The 26,545-nt window shown below is 36.3% G+C and overlaps 1 protein-coding gene and 1 long non-coding RNA gene across 4 annotated transcripts in view; one reads left to right on the top strand and one right to left on the bottom strand.

Annotated features, from left to right (window-relative positions):
- Positions 1-21,802, bottom strand: part of LOC110256330 (acidic leucine-rich nuclear phosphoprotein 32-related protein-like) — a 28,303-nt gene extending 6,501 nt beyond the window's left edge. Inside the window, exons 1-6 of one of the 3 annotated variants that reach the window (XM_084987504.1) lie at positions 21,573-21,802; positions 14,420-14,564; positions 11,418-11,511; positions 5,773-5,891; positions 3,085-3,206; positions 195-392 (exon numbers count right to left, since the gene is read on the bottom strand). In XM_084987504.1, coding sequence (XP_084843630.1) covers positions 195-392; positions 3,085-3,206; positions 5,773-5,891; positions 11,418-11,511; positions 14,420-14,564; positions 21,573-21,598 — 704 coding nt within the window. In that variant the 5' untranslated portion in view covers positions 21,599-21,802. Of the gene's footprint in view, positions 1-194; positions 393-3,084; positions 3,228-5,772; positions 5,892-11,417; positions 11,512-14,419; positions 14,565-21,572 lie in introns of all 3 variants that reach the window. The other 2 variants (XM_084987503.1, XM_084987505.1) reach the window with 2 other exon arrangements.
- LOC146397576 (uncharacterized) overlaps positions 1-26,545 on the top strand; it is a 145,596-nt gene that overhangs the window by 72,624 nt on the left and 46,427 nt on the right. The gene's annotated exons all lie outside the window — the stretch shown is intronic.

Genomic DNA, 26,545 nt, shown 5'->3' with positions numbered 1-26,545 from the left:
CACACACACACACACACACACACACACACACACACACAAAGAGCACTTCAGAGTTCTTTAGGTGAGATTAGAAGCATGAAATGTTCAGCACACAGTAGATAAAATTAAAATTTGCTAAGCAAATTTAAACAATAGGGAGCAGTTGTTAAAAGTATAATTTTCAATGAAATACAGAAAGTGACTGAAGGCCTTACTGTTTCCGGTAGTTTTGGTGAAACTCACAAGGGTTCCTCTTGAGCGTGAGGGATTCTAGTGGTGTGCACTGTAAACTGGAAAGCCCGGTCAGAGTCTCAATATGGTTTTCAGCCAAGAATAAATGCTGTATCTGTGGTATCTTTGGCAATTGTTTGAAAGATGTGAGATGATTTTTGTTCATATTTAAAACTCTGCAGCTGAATATAAGATATAAACATCTTGTTATCTGTCTCCTAAAGAGGATGGATAGCTCCCAAATCTTGCAAAACACTAGCATGCCTCACCTATGCCATAACCCTCAAAGGTGTGACAATGGTAGTTTCTACAAATGTGGTAGGGATGAAAAGAGAAATACTTATATTAAAATATTCAGAAAAAAATCAGCAGGCTATATAAAATCATAAGCTTGCATAGGGCAGGAATCTGTTATCTTTTCCAATGTATACACTCAGTACCTGGCATAGTGTTTGGTCCATGGTGGATTCTCAATAAATCCTGAATGAGTTACTGGCTGCATGTAATTTCAGCAAATGAAAGTTCCCCCGAAGAAACATAATGACTTGTGAAGAGTATTGCCCCTAAGTAGTGAGATTATAGTCATTTTCCCTTCTTTCTACTTTTCTATACTTAAATTCTGTATTGAGAAAATAGCATTTTAAACTAGGGGGGAAAAAGCCTTTTTTATATAAAAGAAAACGAAAAACTATCCTTTTGAAAAGAAAGATGCATTAGGCATTTAGGTTGAATACATTTTCCTGACAGATAATGTTTCTTAATATTTTTGCCTTAAAACCATAATTGTATAAAACTGTGCAAATAGAGAAAATAATTCCAAATCTATCACTGACACCTCGCCTTTATGCATAAGCTGGAATTTAATACCCTGAGAGAGACACAGGATATTTATGAACCTCATTCTCCACAAAGACACTTGGTAAATAATTATTGCTAATGGTAAAGATGGTGCTAAACAGAGGATAGCCACGGCAGCATGAAAAACACAAATGCAACTTGAACCCACCGAGATTTGATTGTAATTTTTCGCATCCATTATTTTCATTTATCTTGTTTTCTTCCATTCCCTCTCCATTTGAATATTTTACAGTCTTAATCATATTTTTGATGACTTTAGGTTTGCACTCTTTGCCAGGTTACACATAATCTTTAGATGCACCACAGTACTATTGCAATCTCTAATTAAAAACCCGGTCCAAGCAGTTCCCTGTCTCTCTGCCCTCCTCTGAAATCTGTTCTTTTTTCATCTGCTAGTCATTCTCTCATTTTCAGTGTACTTACTGCTACTCTCTCAACCTCTCAGATTCCCCCCTCACAGATCCTCAGTAGGATAATGTTAGAGGAGAGACAGGAGTGGCAAACCAAGTATGGCTTTTTCCCTGGGGCAGAAGGGAAGGAGGCTATGAATATACATGCATCAGTGTTCTTCTCTCTTGATACACTGATTGGCAGTTGTAAAGTTTGAATTGCAATTATATAATTTTATATTATACATCCGATTTCTTAAAGAAAGGCCAAAAGAATACATTTAGAGAACACGGAATCCGAGTCAACTCTTTTCTTTAGTAACTGGAATTTCTCTCTCTGTCTTTCTATTCCCCCACCACCACCCCCCTCTCTCTCTCTCTTTTCTTCTTTTTATATAGGATAGCAAAGATTTGGAAGTTTATTGATCTGGATCAACTCTAGTTCAGATTCTCCAAATTAATGATCTTCTAGTTCAGTGTTTCTAAAGTACTCTATGTGACTATTAAATTTTTTTTGCTGTTTTATTTAAATGTGTATTTGAAAAACATAACTAATTCATCACTATTTTATCCTTAGAAGAGAGTTGGGGGGGGGGGGGCTGGACGCATTAACATCAAGTAACTGAATAAGTTAACATGGCAGCGATATTAAGTTTCCTCTGAAAATTTGTATTTAGGTATTTTTAAATTTGCCAATCAGAAAGAATGCAAGTCAAATCAAATGCTCTGCAAGTCTGTCTAAAGCTGGGAAGGGGCTTTGAACGTTACCAAAGAAACCCAGGGCACATTGCCTATTCTGACACTTCCTCTGGCTGGCTGCCTGACTGTTTCCGTCTCCAGAGCAGCTCTGATCTCTTTTTGTTGCCCTGCTTTAGTCTAGGCTCAGAGGTGTATCTTAACCTGCTCAAGGATTTACCCTTCCTTCCTTGCTCAAGTTCCTTCATCTCCTAATTCTCTTCTGAGAACCTCTCTCTGCCCCTCTGATGGCTACCAAAGTTCACTCCACCTACCCATCTGCCTAGTGGAGCAAAGGGCAACTCTCCACAAAGAGTTCTCAAGCAATCCTGAGCAAAGAGGCAGATTGTCTTTAATATCAAGAGCTTGGAGTCCTTGGGAAATCAAGGAGTTCATACAAATTTTAAATTTTTTAGTTTGTTTCTGTCACTGCTCGGATGGGCAACCTCTACTCCTCCTCCACCAGAATGTGACCCTGAAGCCAAGATTCTCATCAACTACCTGTAGAGTCTTTCCTCATAAGTGTTCAATAAGTATAACTGAAAATCACTATCTTACAATGATAATGTATGTATTGTTTAATTGTATTTCCAGTTTACAACCCAAGGAACATGGCAAGCAGCTTTCCTGCCAATATGTTCTGTGATTATAAATTACTCCCCTGAAAATTGATAATAACTATTCATTTGAAAAAGAATAGATTTTTTTCCCTTTAAAGTGTGACATTTTAATTTATAAATTTCTTTTTGCCTTGCCCAGGCATCATTTAGCACTCTCATTTTTAAGATTTGACCACTTGAAAGGAGCCACAATTGTACAGACAATGGTCATATGTACCCAAATAACAGACTTGACTTAAACTTAGTAACTGGACATGCTAGGGAACAGATACCTTGGCAATCTTATGGCACTTAAATCCACCAGTGAATTATCCACTAACCAGAGGGTTTCAACTCGAATGAGTCTTCTAAGAATCCTGTTAAAATTTGCAACTTGATAAGGGTCCCCCAAATCCTGAAATGAAATGTTCAAATTCTGAAGGGAAAAACAAATAAAAAGAAAAAGCAAGTGCTTTGTCAACTTTTAAAATACTTATTAATTTAAAACGTTTTGTGTATGTTATTTAAACTAGCAGTTTTCATTTTTTTTTTTTTTTTTTGGTCTTTTAAAATACTCACACATCCGAACACAATTATTGCAGAGATTCTCTGGGTAAGGAGAGAGGACAAAGATCCTGATAGGATCCTGATTAGAATTATATACAAGGTGGGGGTGGGGAGGGAAAGATTCTCAGATTCTGAAATTCTCTAGGGATGAAAAGTAGAGAGGGTAGAAAGCTCTGTTTGGGAATGACCAGTTTAAATGGTTAGTTATCTTTAGGCTCCTTGGAAATATTCAGAAATCATATTTATTAAAATTTCAGAGTAAGAGGCCATCATTCAAAAGATGAAAACTATGATTTTGTTTAAAAATAACTAGGGAGATGTACATAAAAAATGACTTTACATAGTTCAGAGATAGTGAACATATATTTTTTATATGTAATGTTTTTATTTTTTCCCATTATAGCTGGTTTACAGTGTTCTATAAATTTTCCACTGTACAGCATGGTGACCCAGTCACACATACATGTATACATTCTTTTTTCTCACATTATCATGCTCCATCATAAGTGACCAAACATAGTTCACAATGCTACACCGCAGGATCTCGTTGCTAATCCATTCCAAAGGCAATAGTCTGCATCTGTTAACCCCAAGCTCCCAATCCATCCCACTCCCTCCCCTCCCCCTTGGCAACCACAAGTCTGTTCTCCATGTCCATGATTTTCTTTTCTATGGAAAGGTTCATTTGTGCCGAATATTGGATTCCAGATATAAGTGATATCATATGGCATTTGCCTTTCTCTTTCTGACTTAACATCAGTCAACTCCGATGTTAAGGAAATTGAAACCATTCTCACTGGAAACATTGCTCTTGTAAACTCTATTCCTAAAAGTCATTTTACCTTTCTTGTTTCCAAAATTTTATCATTAATTTCTGTCAATGGAAATTATTGAATAAAATGACAATCTTTTTTAAAAAATTTTTGAAGCAAAATAATTTACTACTTTTAAGGAACTACAAATATCTCTCTTTTAAGTAAACAATTAGTTCTAATATTTTTAGACATTATAAAATTTGAGTTCTATTTTCCCAAAGTAAAAAAAGGTCTTAATTTAAAATAAAACCAAATAAATAATATGAGATTATTATTTCAACATTAAATATCACCTTCTCTAAAAGGATTTTTTGGACTACTATTTCCCAATAAGTTTTTCTGTGATAATTTAGAGTTTATTTAGCCAGTCTCTTACAGTATGGTTATCTAAAGGCCAATTAAACTTTCTATGATAGTTTGTTAGCAAGGCTACATTGGCCTTTATAATGTATCCATGGTTTAAACAGCAGCTGTAAAGAACAAATGCATATATACACTGAAATGATTACCTCTAAAGAGAATCCTGGGAGGGGAGGTCAGAGTCTTGGTGTATTGTTTAAATTTTTCAAGTAGATACATCGGTACATTGTTTAAATTTTTTTAAGAGTAGAATATATTCATACACTATAAATATGAATAGCTCAAATTAATTTTGAAAAGAAAAGAAGGCAGTATTCTATTTCCCTGTCTTCTGCTAATAAGTTGTGTAAGTTTGGACCAGACCTTCTCTGAAGTGTCTTCCTGCTCCCTAATTCTATAATTCTATAACATACAAGATCAACCTGTGAAATAAAAGAGGCATCAGGAGACCCCAGTAAGCAGGTTTTAAACTCAGTCTCAGTTTTGGAAGATTTCCTAAAATCCTCACATACAGTTTGATCACCATGAAAAACAAAAATATTGGTACCTTACTCTGTTATAATGAAGTTGGCTTACTCTTTTATTGCTACCAACACATATCCTTCCCAGTTAAATCTTCAGGTTCCTAAACATGACTTGCTCAAATTGGAATTTGAAGCTTGAAGAATGGCAGGCCCATAGATTGGTAGTGATCAGGCAGGGACTAATGGCAGGGGCTGTTTCAATGCTAGTGGCTCATCAGCTGGGTCATATTCAGCCTTAAGAAATCACAGCTCATATCCTTCATTGGTGAAAGTTTCATTTGTTCCCAGATAGCTCTGTTAGACCCAACTGGCTGCCCCAGATTATCAAAACTTTTGGCTTACTGCATTGTTCAAAGGATTCTAGATCCCATCATAAACTCGTTGATAAGGATTATTGTTCAACATTTGACTTTCTTATTGTCAAAAAAAAAAAAACCCAATCTCATTCTCAACTCTTTTAAATTTTATCCAGAGTTCAGCAAGAGCAAGATAAAATAAAGGTTAGAAAATAAATTACATGTCATGATAAAGAAAAGGGATGAGAAAAGACGTAGGGAGCCCAAACATCATGAGTTTCAGAGAAAGTTCTGTAGATGTGCTTTAAGTTTTGATGTTTCTGCTGATATTTGCCCTTTAAAAAAAAAAAGCCATAATTTAATCAACATGAGAAGGAGGCTTTTTTTTTTTTTTTTTCTCCTGTTTTTTAAGCTCTCACCGTGCAGTCCTCCCAGTTTTCTTGCAGCCATGTTTCCCATTCATTTTTTTCGAGGACTCTTTTCCGTGGAGGCAGTGTACACGCCTCCTGTCTGAAGACCAGCCCTTCTGCAGAGGGTCCTGTGCAGAAATCACAAGATGAGAACAGGAAGTAGGTTTAGGAGGATAGAACTGATACTTGGCCAGTTGTTTTCAACTTTCACCCGTGGAAGGATTGAGGGAGGAGACAGCATAGGACTCTTATGCCCAATAGTGTGTGCAGTAACGAAATGTGATTTATTTGACTTACCACACTCCTGCCTGCTTAACCAGGTTGCGGGAGAGACAGGGACAGAAAAGGAACCAGGAGTTTACCACGTCCTAATTGTTGAAAATAATTTTTCCTGAAATTTCCTGAATAACTTTCCTCTCATGTTTTACAAACAAAATAAAGCTAAACCTCTGATTTGAAAACATTAAATTATATGACAATAATAAATTAATCAAGAGACGATTGTTAAATATTTAAACCATCCAGTTCCTTTGTTTCTCTTCCTGCTGCAGGAAGCCTGTGGCCATCTCTGATGGGCTTACTTCCTAGGCCCTCTCTTTAAGAGATGAGTTATACAAGAGAGAGGAAACAGCAAACAAATCAGCAACTTTATTTCTTTTTTACGTTTTTTTTTTTTTTAAGTTTACAGTAAAGTGAATACAGTTATCAGAAAAATAAATAGAGTAGGGTTGTGGATTCTTTTAATTTAAATTGTTCATGATTTTGCTACCTGTGGTCTAGGTTTCTACAGATGATCAAAAGTCAGCTTTAGCTTAAATTCTCACCTATCAGTTTCTTTTAAAATGCAATTTAACACATTACTAGGGGAAATGTGACAGCTAAAGTATGTAATACCTGCATGTATCAGACTCTTTTTAATTCTGGGCAAATATTTTGAGGTTCCCAGAGATAATTTGATGATTTTCTAGAGTAATTAAAAGGGATGCATGACCTCTATTAACTGTTAGAAAAAGTCAACATGTAGAGTTAACTTTTAATCCAACATAAATTACTTCTAGCCCAGCCAAGTGAGAAAAATCACCGTATAGTGACTTTAATCTTCATATAATTTTCCCTATAAGGACATGAAGTCACTTCTAACTTCCTTTCTCTTTTGTCTCTCAATTAAATTGCCACCTAGTCCTATCAGTTTTCCCCTTGAGACTCTGTTCCTTCCTTTTCAGCGTCCAGACCCTCACAGCTTCCTACCTGAACTATAACTGCTTTCTCTTGGATCTGTTGTTCTGCAGTCTTCTCTCCTTCAACACAATTGACAAATTGCCATCCAGCTCTCCTAAAACACAGTTTTTACCATACTGTGTTTTGAATACTGACATATTCAAAACATTTCAGAAATTGCGCAACTGCTTACCAAATAAGATGGAAAAGCCTAGCTTGTCAGGTGAGGTTTTCTACAATCTTATCCCAATTTCCATTTCCAAACTAAAGTCCCACTATTTTCGAAACTTATTGTCCTCCAAATCAGGTTTGCATAAAAATTCCAAGTTTAGGGAAAGGATATCTTGTTTCCAGTCTGGAATTAAGTAGTAGGTAATTGTGTGACACCAGATGATTAATTTTAATTTTCTGAGCTTGTTTTCTGCAAAACTATGGGGAAGACCAGACTCAAGAACCCACCAAGGGCTAAATTTGGTGAGAAATTATGTTTGAAGTTCATAACGCTTTATAAAAATACTGATTTCTAATATTTTTGGCCAGTATATATATGCTTTCTTATCACCATAGATCCCTAACTTTTTTTTTTTTTTTTTGGCCACGCCTTTAGCGTGTAGAAGTTCCTAGGCCAGGAATCAAACTCATGCCACTGCAGTGACAACACTGACTCCTTAATCTGCTGCACCACCAGGGAACTCCTAAACCCCTGCACTCTTATGCTACCCCAGGCAAACCTCATTCTTCTCTGATGCCAACAAAGCCCCTTTCAGCAATCTTAAACTAAATAGTTTCAATTCCCTCCCAACTAACATATTGCTATTGTATTTCTATGAGTCACACCTGGCACCATTTGTATCTACTTCCCCCACTCCACTTTTCTGGAATACGTAATTGCCCTCATTTCAAAGGTGAAAACAACAACAACAACAACACAGAAAAGATACCAAAGGCATTAGGAACAAACTTTGCTTTTGTGGCAAGTTTGTTTGGACTGTGATGAGATAACGAGTCCCTTTGTGCAGGATTTATGGAAGGCAGAAGGCAATAAAAGAAGAGTCCAATATTTCATTAATTTGACAAAAACATCAGTTCTTTCATCAGGCTCAGGTGGACACCAAGAATCTAATCTGACTTTTCAGGCATTTCTCTCATAACAAACTGCAGTGTTGCCACCCAGAAAATCCCCTACCCCTGAAGGTGTAATATCCCAACCACTTTACAAATAAAATATTCTTGTGCTAGAAAATGATCCTTCTTCATTGATTAGGATGACGAGTTAAAAGTTATAGAACTGGAAAAACTGCAGCCATCACCTAACTGAATGGGGAGACCTCAGGCTCTATTGTCTTTAATACACCCCCAAATTTGGTAGCTTTCTTTGTGCAGTAGATATCCAAGTTATTAAACTCTGCCCTGTATTGTTTAAGTTCTATTGATCTTCTGCTCTTTCAATCATTTCTTTTTAAATCAGCTTTCAAAGATTCCTTTGAAGTTGGAAGCCAAAGGTCACTTCCACTGTGAGGAATTGTATTAAATTGGATTCTTTTTTTAAGCTCAGACCTGTTTGGTAATTGAAGATCTATTTTAGCAGCTGAGAGCTAAAGTCTGGAATATCTGACAGCCCAGGGATGTTGGCTCTCACCTGCCATCTCTGAGCTTGTTCTTTGTCCCCTCACTGGATTTGTGACTCCTAACAGCAGTGACTGAATTCACTTGCTAGGGGATTTTTAAACAGAAAGAATCTATTCTTTAAAAGAATTCTGCCAACAGTTTGTTCTTTTGCTTCATTTAATTGGGAGGAGTTAAGTCAATCTTGATCTGGCAATCAAAGCCTTGGGAAATTGCTGTTTATCTCACACCAGCTAACCTTTCTTTTCTTAGAAATTCTTCCTGGATGTACAATTGGGGCAACTGAAGTCAACAGAAGTAGTTTTAATGGGCGTTTCAAGATCTAATCTAGAAAAAGGGTCATTCTTATCAGAAAGCTTTTGAAATGCACTTGTTCTCCATCTCACAAAAAAATACTTAAACAACATTTAGGACAACAACAAGGGATGTCTGTTTTCGTCATGGTTTGAGGTGATGGCATTTTCCACTGTTCCTCCTCCCCTAGATCATGCTCCATTCCTCTTAAGACTGGTCACTTGCGAGAGATTGGGTATTGTTAATGACCCATGAAAGCAAAATAGGCTTTATCCCTGCAGAGCAATGATATCCTCTGCATGAATGGCCATTGTGGTCATCATGAGGCCTCAGGTTTGCTGATTGATGACCTCAGTGCATGACTGGGATGCTGACCTCATGAAAGCATGGAAGCCCCTGGACTCCTTACAAATGCTCATTTTCAGTTTACTCCTAGATTTTATTTGCCTATCATCTCCTCCAATTCCTTCAGCTCTGCAGTTCTCTCTTAACCTCAGTTCTCCACCTGTGCTCTGAATATGATTTCTTTTTACTTCATTGTAGCTGCCACAATTATCAGCCCCCCTCCCCCATGCACACACACAACATACATGCACATAAATGCCAATACACTTATCCACATTTACAAATCAAACATTATGTAGATCAGGGACTGCTATCAATTTTTTCACTTCCTATTCAAATTTCTTCCTTCTCTGCCTCTCCCCAAGCCTCCCTAAACCAGTGTTTATCATAGTATGGCCTCAGATCATCTGCAACAGAATTGCCTATGGTAATTTTAACAAATGCAGATTCCAGGGCCCCACCCCATACTAACTATATCAGATTCTTTGGGCCTGGTGCCCATGAATCTTTGTTTTCCACATACTTCTAGATAATTTGCCCACACACTAAAGTTTAAGAAGCACCTAAACCCTCCCTTCTTTAGCCCTTGACGTAACCCTTTCTTTCTATGGGTGATGAACTCTATACATGTGACACACATGGCCTCCCTGGCCTCTGGTCTCTTTCCTTTCTAATTCCTCATAATATCTTGCTCTTCTAAAAGTATTCTAAGGTCTCCAAAGGGAAGTTGTAATATACCTGTAACAGTACTATCTGATAATATTTTACTATTATAAAATAATATGTAATACAAATTATGTAATAAAATGATACTTTATTATATCAATGCTTAGCTGCAAATAAATTTGACAGAGTTAAAATGTAATATGTTTAACTCAGTGTTTCAGGGAATGATGTTATTTTAATCACTCTTGGTCAGGTGAGTTCGAGAGAAAGAAGAAAGCATTGTGTGAGTAAAGTAATGCACTTGAAAGGAAGAAATGGGAAGGTGAATATATCTGAAGCAACTTTTCTTAAATCAATAGTATAGTCGTACAATAGACAATATAACTGCAAGTAAGGTAGCCAAGATACTTGATGTTTTATAAAGACTAAATACTGTGACAGAAACTATGTCTCATAATATTTCATCAGCAATGGAGGATGCAAAAGAAACATAAGAAATGCAGTCTCTGTTCTTACAGAATTTATAATCTATTGAAGCTGCTTATAGAAATCAAACATTATGTATATTAGGGACTGCTGATTAAAAATTCTGCATATTGGAGTTTGACTGTGGTGCAGTGGGTTAAAAATGCAACTGCAGCCACTCAGATTGCTGTGGAGGTGCAGGTTCAATCCTTAGCCTGGCACAGTGTGGTAAAGCATCCAATGTTGCTATAGCATAGGTTACAGCTGCAGCTCAGATTCGATCTCTGGCCCAGGAACTACCATATGCCACCAAGTGTGGCCCTAAAAAAAAAAAAAAAATTAAGTTCTTCATATTGTCACATCAATATGCTTGTAAAATCTGATGTGATGAAAAAGGAATAGTAAAATATTGGTTGTTCTCTCAAATTTAAAATGCTTAGTGAAAATACAAAATGAGACTACTTGGTTTATTTAGATTCTCTTTTATGCTTTTTAAAAAAATCACTGTAGGATTAATCAGCTAATAGTCATCCATTGAAGTGACAGTGTTATTCATGATTATAAAATTCTAACAAAGAACATTGGTTAAATATATTTAATAATACCCTTATGATGGAAAGATATAGAACTTTTTAAAAATTTGTTTGGGGTGATGTTTAATAGCATGGAAAGGCTCACACTGTCAAGATAAGTAAAAAAAACTCAAGAAACAAAGTTGTTCAAATAATTTTCTAAAGAAGTATATATATGCTTTTCAAAGAAGACTAAATGGAAATGAAAATCACAGTGACTATTTCTGGATAATTGAATTACACAGTCTATTTTTCAATATTTAATACTGAACATTTATTATTTATATAATCAGCCATAAGAATAAGCTTTTAAAGGTGGCTTCACTATATTAACAGCTCTATGGTCTTAAAAAAGGTAATTTTTCTATCTCCAAGTAATATGTTTTTTTTTTTCCCCAAGAAATGTCTTTTAATCCACACACACAAAGTCTACATGTACACAAAGACCATACATTTCTGTTACCTTACCTTCTCTTACTCTTGGGCAACGCAGTTGACTTCCTCGGATGTCATTTTGTTCTATCTTGTGCCAAGTCAGGTACTTAAAATAATCTGATGGAAGCTTTAAAATGAGAGAAAAGAGAAATATCACCTGGCAATGTATAGTTCTCTTTTATGTGTACAAATAATGTGAACTCATACCAAACATTCAACCATATTGAACTGCAGGTATCTAATGGTGTGGCCGTCATCTTAGTCCAATCTAAATTATGTATTCTCATTCAACTTTGCTTCTCCAACACCTGCAACTGATTTACATTTGATGGCAAATGACAGCAGAAATAAATTTATATACCATTCGTGGACCACTTTACCCCCACCTCTGATAAACTGTCCTTTAATATTTATTGAACAGCTCATGAGAAGTCTTGTTCCATTTTAAAATAGTGGTAACTATCAAATGCTCTTCATAATATAAGCCCCAAGTAATCCCTCTAACTTGCTCCAATTGTACAAACTTTGCCTTTGAGGCTACACAGAAGAATCTCTCCGCATGTGACTACTATTTTAAGTGTCTGATAATAGTTGTCACCTTCTTTGTCATTTAATTATTACTCACAGATCATGATTTACAAATTATTGAATATCCAGGAAAAATGTAGTTCTCCTTGCAAAGAATTCCAGTTTATTGACATTGCTCTTAAATGTGTATCCAGTATTGAATGAAGTATTTCAGGTCTGGTCATCTTCCTTGTTCTGAACAGTATATTACTGATTAGATCACATCTGGGGCAATTTTATGTTGTTTACATTACTGAGGTTGTAGTGAATCAAAACTCCTGTTATTTTACATAGTTTATGATAGTTTCAAGATTAATACAAACAAAAGGCAAAGAATATTATGTGAAATGCATACACCATATATTCATTCTTCTGTTAGCTGGTGTTATACAGATCTATAAACAAACCCAGCGTACTTGATTTGAAGAACATTATAGTATTGGAAACGATTGCATTCATCTCAGAAAGAAGCATTTTGCATAGTTTATGCTTTGCTTGAGCTGTACATTTGTGTGACCAATACTAATATAAAAATTATTTCCACCATTATATGAACATAGGAAGCTCTAGACTAAGCCAGACTAAGAATTTCTCTTTACTACAAAACTTCTCCGAGACTTTAGTATCCTAACATATATTGTGAGTCTGTACTGCAAGGTGTTCCCCTGGACTATTAAACCATAGAATCTTTTATTCTTAGAGCACCATGTGGGACTATTGCATCCTGTAAAGGAGAGTTTGGGAAAACGAGCCTCAAAAATAAATTGGGAGGAGATGACTTTTTAATAATCACTTGTCTTTGATCTTTTACCTTCATTACTACTCACTGAATGATCATGATTGTTCCATAAATATTTCAATATCTTCATTATAAAAATAACAAAAGCACTCTACCTTATTAACAGCAACACTAAAAAGTGAATGCCTGAGCAATTCATTGAGATAATCTGAGGATTTGCTAACATACTTTCAAAGAATTCACTCATTCTTCAGAACTATTCTTTTAAAAAACAAGAGGCACAAATACATTTTAGGTTATTGAAAAATGTCATCCCTGGGCTAGTCTTGGTTGTTCTGTATACATGTATACATGTCTCTGGGAGCATCTTCCCCAACCTGTTATATGCTCTTGTAATTTTTTTGCTTGCTTCTCTGATAGGATAAAAATTTATTAGAAGTCAAATTCCCTGGAGTTGCCCCACCCAATTGCTTTTTTTGTGCTGTTTCATGAGGCTCTTGCTGGGAAAAAAAAGTATCTAAGCTCAGGATGAGTTTGAGAATAAAGTTTCCATTTTTCAACTGACATCTAATGTATAAAAACCTGCCTGTTGGTTTTTTTTTTAAGGGTTATATGGTTGATTTTGGCATTTCTTTTTTTTTTTTTTTTTTGTCTTTTGTCTTTTTGTTGTTGTTGTTGTTGTTGTTGTTATTGTTGCTATTTCTTGGGCCGCTCCCGCGGCATATGGAGGTTCCCAGGCTAGGGGTTGAATCGGAGCTGTAGCCACCGGCCTACGCCAGAGCCACAGCAACGCGGGATCCGAGCCGCGTCTGCAACCTACACCACAGCTCACGGCAACGCCGGATCGTTAACCCACTGAGCAAGGGCAGGGATCGAACCCGCAACCTCATGGTTCCTAGTCGGATTCGTTAACCACTGCGCCACGACGGGAACTCCGATTTTGGCATTTCTAACATTGTAGGAAATCGAGCCATTGCATTTCTTTGTTCTTTGTAAGGCTATTAATGTGTTACAGTCGTATGACTGTCGTTTCTTCTTAAAGGAATGGTGAACATTTGTGGCCCTGTCCTTTTTTCTTTTTTAATTCTGATGGACCAATTAACTAATCTGTTGGTTCAATAAATATTTTCAAAATTAGTAGGCTTCATTTCCATTTGTTTATTCATAAATATATACTCTGTCAGACACTAAGGATAAGAAGTTAAATAAAATATAGCACTTGTGCTTGAAAAATTTATTTTCTGTAATTTTGGAGTTAGACATATAAATAACTCATCTTGATCCAATGGGTTAAGTGGGAAAAAATTCTGAACAAAGGAAAGGAATAGAAAGCACATATGATTCCATTTAGGTGGGTTAGAGGAAAGCCTTGGAAGCAGTGAGTTTCAGAGGAGAAAGTTTTATCTTGTGGACACAGGACATTCAGAAAGAAAGGAGATAAATCTTAGACTAGAGACAGAATTTGAACCTAGTGGGGGAAAGGAAGGGATTTTTGTTCCTCTGATCATTATCTTTTCTACTCATCTCTGTCTCCGTCTCTTTTGTCTTCCTTCCTCTACCCTAGCTTCTTTCTCTTTCCTCTGAGTTGGGACTGAGCATATCAACCTTTCATTTTCCCCCCAATTACAAGGATAGGTTTAAGAAATCTCCACACTTATTAAAAAGTGTTAAATGTAAAATACATTTTTAAACTTATCATTAGATAAATAGCTAATTAAAAAATATTTACCAGGGATGATATTCCAGAATCCGAACGTGAATATAATGTTCTGTTCCTCGAGAGAGCTGACCCAGGGTGTGAGTCACTCACATGGGAGCTATAGGATGAATTAGATGGACAGATCTCCTGACTGCTTGCATTTTGACCTGAGGAGCTGAGTGAAAGAAAATGCTTATAAAGTCTTTAAATATAAGTATCTTTGTATGAAACAACAATAACAACAAATTTCAAGAACAAACTTTTCCACTTAGAGAAGAGAACAATGATACACTGAGAATTCTGTCATAGTCCTAAGCATATTTTTATGGCTAATAGTCACTTTGGGGGATTCGGATTCTCCCCAAAGGTAGAGGTGCCCATATAGAATGCATGTCTTAGAAAAGTAAATCTTAACAGGACACGCAGATACATACATGCTTACAGGATATGAACAAGGAAGTCAGCCCTAATATTGTCTATCACTCCTGGTAGAACTACCACTGGAGACTTGGCACAAACAAGCATCCTTAAACTCCCTACTGGTTTTCACATTAATTTGGACCTTAAATTTTTCCTGAAATTTCCTCCAAACCTCATATTTTCTAAGATTGGTGGCAAACATATTAAAAAGTCAGGGTCTTTCATCAGTTTTAAGCACTTTGAAATACTACTCAAACTTTTCACTTAAGAACCATCTAGCTCTCTCCATATTCCCGTTGTTACGCCTGAGATACAAAATGTCTTTTTTGCTCTCCCACACTAATTCTCAAGTTTATTATTCATTGTTATTCTCACATTTTTCCCTTTCTCCTCAGTAATGGTTATGAGTTTCTCTTTCTGTAATTGGTGCTGTACCTTATTTTAAGCCAACTTAAAAATGATTATCTAAATATACTTTTCCATGTTAAGTAAAACTAGAAGTCATATCTATTTCTAGCCTCTTTATACTCTTGATCATTTTTCAGGCTCCAAGAATCTTAAGAGACAGCATTCTATATTTTATGGCACAGTTATTATGTAGTTCTGTAGCAATTTTGCTTACAAGAAACTGACACATCTCTTGTATATTGAGGTTGCCTTCATGAAGTACAATACAGAAATGTCTTTCATTTTTCATTTATTAACTGCCATGCTACAGAAGAAGAGCTTAGCCATTACATCATATTCTAAAAAGAGCATAACCATGCCATTAAGAAAATAACACAACTCTGCCTTGTTATCAAGGAGAAAATTATTCCTCCATCTGCCACTAAGTAATAAATCAAGGATTTGGTCTTAATTATGTAAAAAAGTCAGAAAATATATGCCTCTCAGATTGTTCCCACTTGAACAATGCTTTAATAATTTGAATATTGTTTCTTCAAACTAACAAACATTAGAAGGACAACATTGCATTGTGTAAAATTTATTATTCCTGAAACAGGTAAATCTTTCTATCTATAGCCAGAATTTTGGCCAACAATCAGGGAGGGAAAAAAAATGGGGCAGAATGGAATAGTATTTGAGGGGATAAACAGAGGCTGAAAGTTTAACTGACTTTTTTTGTTTCACCTATCTTTATGTCTATATGCTAGCCATTTCTGCCAAAATGAAATCAGAAAAATAAGGATAATGAACACGACTGAATACTTCTCCAGTGATGTGTGTTTTGTGTTTCTAAGCTCCAGTGATGGTTACGTGAGAGGCTGACTCAATTTAAAAAAAAAAAAAAAACAAAAAAACCTGGAAGTCTCCCTCTCTCTTATTTTTATTTTATTTTATTTATGTATTTATTTATTTTTTTGCTATTTCTTTGGGCTGCTCCCATGGCATATGGAGGTTTCCAGGCTAGGGGTCGAATCGGAGCTGTAGCCACTGGCCTACACCACAGCTCACGGCAACGCCGGATCGTTAACCCACTGAGCAAGGGCAGGGACCGAACCCGCAACCTCATGGTTCCTAGTCGGATTCGTTAACCACTGCGCCACGACGGGAACTCCATCTCTCTCTTATTTTTAAACCTAAGGTGTGAGAAATGATCTTATTTTGCTTAAAGCAGAGCACATGGGAAAAATAAGTTCATATAACTAGAAGATCTGATAAGAAAGATCCAGTCAATAGAGTTTTCACTGTATGCTTCTTACATGGTTCTGTAAGGCCAGGCACAACAACCTCCAGCTAAAATCAGGTTTACAAGTGAGTGAAAATTATCTCATCTTAGATTACATTGGATGATTGCAGTGTTTAAACTAGAAGAACTAGTTGTACCATTATCCTGACTGCTATTAGATATTTATTAATAATAGAAGGTGATTAAAACTTTGGTAACACAGGAGTTCCCATCATGTCATGGCAGAAACAAATCCAACTAGGAACCATGAGGTTGCAGGTTCGATCCCTGGCCTCACTCAGTGGGTTAAGGATCCAGCGTTGTTGTTGCAGACATGGCTCAGATCTGGCGTTGCTGTGACTGTGGCTTAGTCTGGCAGCTATGGCTCCGATTAGACCCCTAGCCTGGGAACCTCCTCCATATGCCGCGGGTGTGGCCCTAAAAAAAAAAAACCTTTCGTAATACAAGTAAATAGGCAACTAACATCCCCACTAACTCTTCTTTCTTTCTTTTTCTTCATAGAATGGAATGAATTGGATGTGGTTTTGAGTTTCAGCTAAGGACAGATTATCTGAGAAGATACTAACCATTAAATGACTAGTCTGACTTTCTTTCAATGTGATTTCTCTTTTGGGGCTCCAAAGTCTGGAATCTTCTCCTGACATTTTGATATTCCTCTCCGGCGTCACACCAGAGGGCAGTGGGGAAGGGCAGCATGCTATGATCTTGGAATAAAAACCTTTGGGGCATTCTGAAAATCTTTGTCCCACTACTTCTATCTTAAGTTCCATGTGGAAGTTTTCTTTGGTCTGCTATTTTGGGAGAAATATCAGCAAAGTAAGATAATTTCCAATCCTTTAGTTTTAAAAAAGAAAAGATGGAGCATCTTTTCAGGTTGTGTAACTAACACAGACTTCTATTCCATCTGCCTTAAGGTGCTCATGGCTGAAGCCAAGAAGGCAAGACTTCTGAGTCCCTAGGAATCTAAGATAGCTACTGCTGTGGCCTCGGGTCACTCAGCACCTCTAGTGTTCCTCATCTTTAATATTCAGAAGATAAAGTGGATTCTGCCCGAGTGCAAATGTTTTCTGCTTTGTTTTGTAACATTCTTGTCCTGATAACAACTGTTACTAATATAATAATTTTATAATTAACATTTCTTGAGCATCTGTTATGTGCTAAGCATTGTACTAAGAACTTGACATAGCTTAACTCATTTAGTCATTACAATCACCAAAAAAAGTGGGTAACATTATTGTTTTGATTCTATAGATTGAAAAACTGAGGCACAAAACTGGCATAACTTGCCCAAGTCATGTAAATAAATGACCAAATGTTCTTAATTACTAGGATTCAAACAATATTCAGATAAGCTGCTCTGATTCTTTAAATAACTGTAAATCCATATTATTTATTAGGGTGCATTTGTTATTAAGGAAACTCATTTATATTGATTTTTCTTATTCTAATTGCTCAACTACATATAAATAATTGCACTGGTTAATAGAACATGTAACTATGAGCAGTGACTATTTACTGAAAACAAAAGGTAAGCCTTAAGTAGTAGAACCTATGAAAACACTATTCCCGATAACATCAAGTTGTTTTTAAAACTCTCTCCTATCTCCCCTCCCCAAAGGAAAAAAACCAGACCTGCAGGTTAGTTGGTATATTGGTTTACTCATTTTTAATCTTTCTGCCTGCAGTGAACAAGCAGTTATCATAAATTACAACTCTAAACCCTTATGAAAGAGAAATTAATTTTATTAATGCTGTAATATAAAGCTGCCACAGAGGAGGTGCCAAGGCTAAAACTGTACAGCATTTGTCATAAGTGATTTATACTATCTTTAAAATAGGTGGCATTATCTGAATTGGCCATCTATTCTTAGTTTTTAAAAGTGTAGACTGGCCAACAAGAAGTCAGGTGAGCTGAGACTGCAGGATGGAAAACAACAATAATGTAACTTATCAATTCATGAGCCCCTTTCATCAGAAGATTGCAGTGTCCTTTACAATCACGAGTTTATAAGCCTCATAAATTGTTGGCTGCAATGGGTGCTATCTGTTTAATTAAAATGTCAAGTTGGTGATTATGTAGCTTTGTAAGCAGAGTGAAGGAGGAGGTGGCAGATGGCTTAGTTTCTGGGGTGAAGCCCAGCTCTTGAGGTAAAGAAGGCAGTGTTGGACATACACCATCCAGGGCCAGGGACTCCTTTCAGAATGCAGTGTTATCAGAATTGCATTGCCTGTGACTCCATTTCTAAATGTCCCATTTATATCACTATTAAATGATCAGTGTTGCATCATTATAGCATTGTATTTAGGAAGGACGGAAAGGCTCAGTCATATTTTTCAGTTAGCAAAGGACACCCAAATCCTCAAACTCCTTCTCTCTCCTCCCAAAATATTAAGCCAGGTTCTCAAATCTGGTGGGATCTTGCTAAAGCCAGGCACTTCTGAGGTTATTGGCTGGAGGAAATTACCAGGGACCTAGAGCAGTAAATCCAGTGAAAGGGGAGTTCCTGTCATATCTCAGTGGTTAACGAATCCGACTAGGAACCATGAGGTTTCAGGTTTGATCCCTGGCCTTGCTCAGTGGGTTAAGGATCCGGCGTTGCTGTGAGCTGTGGTGTAAGTCACAGATGCGGCTCAGATCCCGTGTTGCTGTGGCTGTGGTATAGGCCTGCGGCTACAGCTCTGATTAAACCCCTAGCCTGGGAACATCCATATGCTGCAGGTGTGGCCCTAGAAAAGACAAAATAAATAAATAAATAGGGTAAAAGGAGATATCAATCCAGCCTCTTTGATTTCTTTGACCATTCTTTTTATCTTTTAAAATCCAGAATGCCTGTCTTCTCTATGCCTATATTTTATTTATTTGTGAAACAGGTGATGATTGCTCTATCTACATGTTAGAGATGGTGATGAGGTAATAGAAAGTACTCAGGAGGATTTCATGAAATCAGGAAATCATTTGATGTTATAATGTGTTAGTTTCTGAAATGGCAGATTTGATGTAAACCAAGTTATTATGTTCAAATTTCTGATGGTTCTAAATTAAGTTCTCAGAACTAAACCTATAAATTGAGTAAAGAATAATAGAGTAATGAACTGTCCTGGAAAACTGTATGTTTTACAGATATCCCAAAATTTTCAGTACCCAAATCCTAGGAGTGTTAAAATGTATGTAAGTTGTATCTAAAATTATTTAGATTGTTGATTCTAAAAACACAGAAAGGCAAATCATAATTTTTAAAAGTACAGAGTTGTCGTCTCTCTATTTCTATATGAATGGGTCAGATGTTCATTTTATGATGGGCTTGTAGTCTTATAAATTTTGCTTGTCCCTGTTGTTCCAGTCCCATGTGCATTCTTATAAACACAAATATACCCCTAAATTAAGATACAACAAAAGTAAAAGAACCAACAAGTATCAAAGTTCTCTAGAGGGAAAACTTGTAAACTTAGTACCTATTAGTGGGTTTGTTGGTGGTTATAGAAGAGATATATTCAGATACCAGAAACAGCAAAGATAGACTGGGATACCTCTATGTTCTCTTTCAAAATTATATTTAGAAGTTTTTAGAACTTTCTGTAACCACATGTATAGCTGCTATTTATAAGGTTTTCAGTACTTGAGGAATGTTTTACTACTGCCTATGATGAAACAATTTTGAAAATTCAACTACAGAACAACACTACAAGGGAGAAGAATATAGACACTAAAGGACAATATGTGATTATTGTCCTTTGCTAAACTGAAAAATATGACTGAGCCTTTCCTTAGATCTTGTGAATAGAGATAAAACTATGAAATTCTGAATGAAATTGAGTATATTAGGAAAGTAGATGGCTATGACTCTTGTTTCATGATGTGAAGAAATGTGATTAAACAAATACTGGCACTAAGGAAACCTCTTTTCTCTTTTTTTGGTTTTCTTTCTCCCATCCTCTCTTTCCTTCCTTCTTTTCCTTTCCTTTCCTTTCCTCCCTCCCTTCCTTTATCCTTCAAAATTTGAAGACCAAATTTTACATTTTAGCCTGAGAATCACTTTTATACTGTCTCTAAAATAATTTTATAAAAATATACTCATTTTAAAATAATAATGCTGATTGTAAAGATCATTTTTTAATGGAACTCATAAATAAGTTTCCTCTTGGTATAGCATATTAAAGGATGTTAGTAAGTAGAGGAAAATAAAGTTTAAAATTGTTCACAGAACTTCTACCCATTTAAAAACTATTGTTTCATATGCCCACTTCTAATTGTGACCCAGGTTTTAACATTAAAATCAACATAACATTTAGACACTGCTTGAGATGTACACAGTTTGCTAACAAAAATAAGATGTGTAATAGAACTGTTTCAGCCTCTAAACCCCTCCCTAGGCACAATTCCTATCTTAACTGTAGGCAGTAAATTCAGGAAGCTATAAGTAGTTTTCACACACTCATAAAATCACAATGTGATTGGGGGTTAAAAACCTCACTTTTTTAAAAATGGGAGCCAACTTAAACACCAATATAAGGCAAAAACATTCAAGAAACTTTCAACCCCCCAACTCTGTACTGTCTAATTATCAGCTTGCTTTGAGAAACATTTATGAAACAGCCATAAAATTTAGGAGTGAGGAAACGATTGGGTTTGCCTCTTATTTAATCTGATTTGTGGCTTTATTGCTCAAGTAAATTTTGGTAGTAATTTCATTTAAATGTAACTAATAGATACAAACTAGTGGAAACTAGTAGCTAATAGATGTTAACTAACAGATATTTCCTTTTGGCTGTCTTATCTATTTTCCCCTGAAATTCACACATGCTCTCTTAAAGAGCCCTGTGTAGCTGAAAACATACCACTGTTAGACAGCAGGTCCAGCTCTCAGCTCTCAATGATCTCCTGAATTGTACTTGTAGCCAGTTACCTGGTATAGAGGAAAAGATGGTTTCCTTCTCCAAACAACCATCATCAGTAACATAGGTTGCATGATTTTCCATTTTTCAATGAGATTTAATCCAGCAACACTACCTATGTTTGTTTTCTCTTAAGGAATGACTAAGGCTACTTTTAATAACATTTTTTTTTTGGCTTACCTTTCAGACATGTCTTGCTGGGGCATAAAGTTCTCTGGCCTTCATAAAGCTATTTTTCTGTAGACATTTTTCATCCTGCTCCCAGGAGGGGCTATGAGAGCTGTCCACCAAGAATCTGCAGCCTCTTTTGGGGGTCTTCCATGTATTCACCGTGACCAAGGAAACAAGCTGTTACCTAGCAACCTAACCCTTTAGGAGGTATTGTTATCAATCTCTTAGCACTCATCAAATGAATCCCTATGCTCCTGGAGCAGCGTAAGGGTGAGCGTCGTTTCCAGGGAGTTGCGTAAACTGTGGCAGAATTGAACTTTGACTACAGAAACATAAATTATAGCAGAGGGAACAAAGGACCCTAGCATCTCTGAAAAGTTTTCTGTCTTCAGCTCCATTATTTCTTGAATTGTTTGCATCTGGCTTGAGTTTAGTTGAAGTGGTTTTCATGCAATGTATCCTCAGTATTTGGTTTCTTCTCTTCTGTAGTTTCAGAACAAGCAGAGAGAGCAAAAGGGAAGTTATCAAATTCCAGCTTGTATCTTGCTCAAATAAAACACCTTTGAGTTGAAGATAGGCAATTCTGCCTTGTTGAGCACAAGAAAGAAAAAATAGTAGATTTTTGTTTCAAGGCAAAATTTTATAACCTATCACAGAAAAGGAGGAGAATATCATAGTATATTGTATGCTCATTGATCCAAAAAATCTGCTCAGAGTGCCTACTATTTGTATAGATAGAACTATGATTTTTTTTTTTTGTCTTTTTAGGGCCACACTTGTGGCATATGGAGGTTCCCAGGCTAGAGATCAAATTGGAGCTGTAGCCGCCGACCTACGCCACAGCCACAGCAATGCCAGATCCAAGCTATGTCTGCGACCTACACCACAGCTCAGGCAACACCGGATCCTTAACCCACTGAGCGAAGCCAGGGATCAAACCTGCAACCTCATGGTTCCTAGTTGGATTCCTTTCTGCCGCAGCATGAAAGGAACTCCAGCACTGTGCATTTTTAACTTCACGAACTGATAAAACAGAAGTTCTCTAAACCTGCTATTTGCATACCTCCTTCCCCCTAAATAGAAAAACATTAGCTGTACTTTTGAGGACTGAGAGTTTGTCGTTTGCCAAAAGCACAGTAAACAATTTCATGGCCTTTACTGCTTCAAAACGTAAGACATTTGGGAAACCATTTTATTCAAAAACCTCATTTCAAAACAAGGTATTTTGGCATGTCTTGGAAAAAGCATTATGTTTCCTTTTTTCCTTGCAACGGTAATCTATCCAAAGACTAAAAAATTTTCAGTAACCTTATAGATGTGTTTCATACAGAAAAAGTGAAAAACATGTTCTCCTCTACATTAAGTTTCTGTTAGAACTTTATTTTACACACAAAATGCTTCAGGCTGAAACCTAGCTTAAACACCTCCTATGCTAAAAAATGTTAACGACATACTTGATAAAGACTCACAAATTTATTTGTTTCTATCCAAGTAAGTATATTTTTTCGAAACTGTTAAATATCTGAAATATTGCACCTCAAATTTTCTAGGTATTTTTCCCATGATAAGGATAGTGATGCCAAATGTTAGACGTTTCTTGTACCTTTGTCTTTTCTAAGCATCCTTGGAATTTACCCAAGTCCAAATGTTATAGACCAGTATTATCCCAAAAATGAATTAGATAAGTTGAATAAAATCACAATTATATCTTTTTAGCTTTATAGCTCAAAACAACTACCCCATACCTCCACTGCCTCAAGCAAAAGCTATCCATATGTCAATGTCTCAATTCTGACTTTTCCAAAATCCTCAGATCCAGTCTCTTCCCTAGTCCTCCAGTTTATTCTCACACCTTCTCTCTCTTCTAACTTCCAAGATCTCTGCTCCCCTCCTGCTCTCACTTAGCATCAGAAAATAATTTCTATGGGGTACCATCATCCATTGATCTACCTATTCTCATCTACCTGCCTCTTTGCTCTGCTTTCTCCTTATTAACAAGTGTGACATCAACACCTCTATTTTCATTTCTGGGCTAGATTCTATCCCTTCATCTCAAGACCACTGATTTAGGAATTCTTCAGCATCATCAGTTTCTCCTCTCTATTGAATCATTCCCACAGAGGTATAATCATGCTATAATTTTGCTCATTAAAAGCAGAAACAAAACCAATCCACTGTTTGGTCCACTTCTCCCTCCAGCTTCTCCCATTGCTTCTCATCTATTACAGCGTAGGGGAAAAACTTTGCAAGTGTTGTCTATGCTTGCTGCATCCAATTTTCTTCCCTGTCTCTCTTGAACTCACTCAAGTAATGTTTTCACTCCACTATTCCAGTGAAACTACATTTGGCAAGGCCACTGATGACCTTCAAGTCACTAAATTCAGTGGGCAGTTGCTAGTTCTTATTTTCTTGATCTATCCTCTGCATTTGAAACATGAAGTTACTCTCTCCTCCCTGAAGCACTCTCTTCATTTGGCTTCTAGGACCCCACACTCCACTAATTTTCTTTCTGCTTTTACTACTCCCTACTCATCCTCCCAATCGCTTAATAAACTGGTGCGCCCAGAGCTCAGTCTTTAGACTTCTTTCTTTAACTCGATCCATTAATGAGCCTCATGGATTTCAAAACAATTTATATGCTAATGATGCCAATATTTATAACTCCATCCTAGACTCCTCTCTCTCTCATGAATTCCAGACCTATATATTTACTTGCCTACTTGAAACTCTTCCGAAAGTTTTATAGTCACCTCAATCTTCATATTACAAAAATAAATCTAAATCTCCCATCCAGATCAGTCCCTTTCATTCCCTCCAGCTATTCAAGCTAAAAATCATGAAATTGTCCTAACTACTCTTTCGTCCAAAAATCACATCTAATCCAGATAAAATCTTATAAACTCTACCTTCAGAATGTTTTTAGAATCTGACCACCTCTCACCTACTCCATGGCAACTATGAGACCCCATATTTCCTTTTTTTTTTTTTTTTTTTTTTTTGCTTTTTAGGGCCACACTCATGGCATATGGAAGTTCCCAGGCTAGGGGTCTAATTGGAGCTACAGCTGCCAGCCTATGCCACAGCCACAGCCATGCCAGATCCAAGCCACGTCTGTGACATATACCACAGCTCATGGCAATGTCAGATCCTTAACCCAGTGATCAAGGCCTGGGATCGAACCCCAAACCTCATGGTTCCTAGTCGGATTCATGTCCACTGTGCCACGATGGGAACTCCAAGCCCCGTATTTCTTATTTATTTATTTATTGAACCATATTTGATTTAGAATATCATGTTAGTTTCAGGTATACAGAAAAGTGATTCAGTTTTATATATATGTGTGTATACTATTATATTTCATATATACATTAAAATCCAGATACAAAAGACTCTGAAAAAGAATGTATATAAACATGATTATAATTAATAGTATTATATATAATGTATATATACATGTTCTTTTTCAGATTATTTTCCATTGTAGATTATTACAAGATTCTAAATATAGTTCCCTGTGCTATATAGTAAATTCTTGTCATTTGTCTGATTTATATATAGTGGTGTATATCTGTTAATCCCATACTCCTAAACTATCCCTCCCCCACCCCTTTCCCCTTTGATAACCATGAGTTTGTATTCTGTGTCTGTGAGTCTATTTCTCTTTTGCAAATAAGTTCATTTATATCATTTTTTTATATTCCACATATAAGTGATATCATATATTTGTCTGTCTTTGTCTGACTCACTTCGTATAATAATCTCTAGATCCATCTATGTTGCTGCAAATAGCATTCTTTCTATAGCTGAGTAATATTCCATTGTATATATGCACCACATCTTCTTTATGCATTCATCTGTTGGTGGGCACTTAGGTTGCTTCCATGTCTTGGCTATTGTAAATATTCCTGCTATGATCATTGGTGTGAGATCCCATATTTCTTAGCAGTATTATTCCAGCAGACACTTTACTGGTCTCCTGCTCAGGCCATATCTCCCACATTTTCTCCTCAAACACAACAGCCAGAGTGATTCTGTTAATGTACAAGTCATTCTTCTGATCAGACACTTCCGTGGTTAGTCATCTCACAAAGTAACATCAGTATCCTTACAAGAAACTACAAGGCATTGATGTATCTTATGTTAAAAAAAATAAGTAATCTCGGAATTAAAAATACTTTGGAAATGTCTTCTAAACAATCAAGATTCAAACTAAGATTTCTTGATAACTTCCAAGTTGACTAATATCAGTTAAGAACAGTGAAATAGTTTTTACATACTGTTAGACAATTAATTTCAAAAATCCTTCTACTCTTCTCTTAAGCTTCAGTTAAAAGAAGAAGTATCCTGGAGTTCCCTGGTGCCTCAGTGGGCTAAGGATTCAGTGTTGTCACTATAGCAGCTTAGACCATTCTTTTGGTACAGGTTCCATCCCTGGCCAAGGAACTTTCTCATGCCACTGGAACAGCAGAACAAAAACAAAACAAAATCAAACAAAAAAATCCCAGAAGCATCCTAGATTTGGAATGTGAACTGTTTTGTTTTTTTTTTTAAAGGCTACCATTTATAAGTACTTCTCTGTCTGATGGAGTATTTTCTCAGTATTATGAAATCAAAACAAAAGGTAGAATTTGTGGTACCTTAAGACAGTGGCAGCAGGCTAGTCATCAGATCCCTGATATTTCTTCTAAAAATGATACAAAACAAAAAGAAGGTAAAAGTGTATCTACCCACCCATACAAAAAGCATGTCTTCAGCAGATTTTGAGAATAGAGAATATTAAAACCTCAAAATAACTATGAATTTAAAAAGTTGAGTGTGTCCATTATGTCCTAGCCCCAGCCTCATTGCACTGAACATTTTAGGCCAAGTAAAGGCAGACCAAGAAAAATTGTGGGAATGATAGAAAAAGGATGGAGTCTAAAGTAGATCTAAAATAATCACCAAAAAGATTAAGTCCAGTCTAAACAGAAAATATTATGAAA

Source organism: Sus scrofa, chromosome 13, assembly GCF_054392235.1.
Source record: "Sus scrofa isolate SSC_HxYL_T2T_F1_AM1 chromosome 13, Sscrofa_HxYL_maternal_Yorkshire_Landrace_v2.0, whole genome shotgun sequence".
Taxonomy (NCBI): domain Eukaryota; kingdom Metazoa; phylum Chordata; class Mammalia; order Artiodactyla; family Suidae; genus Sus; species Sus scrofa.
The sequence above is the reverse complement of the archived record's forward strand: the minus strand, read 5'-3'. Positions and strand labels throughout refer to the sequence as shown.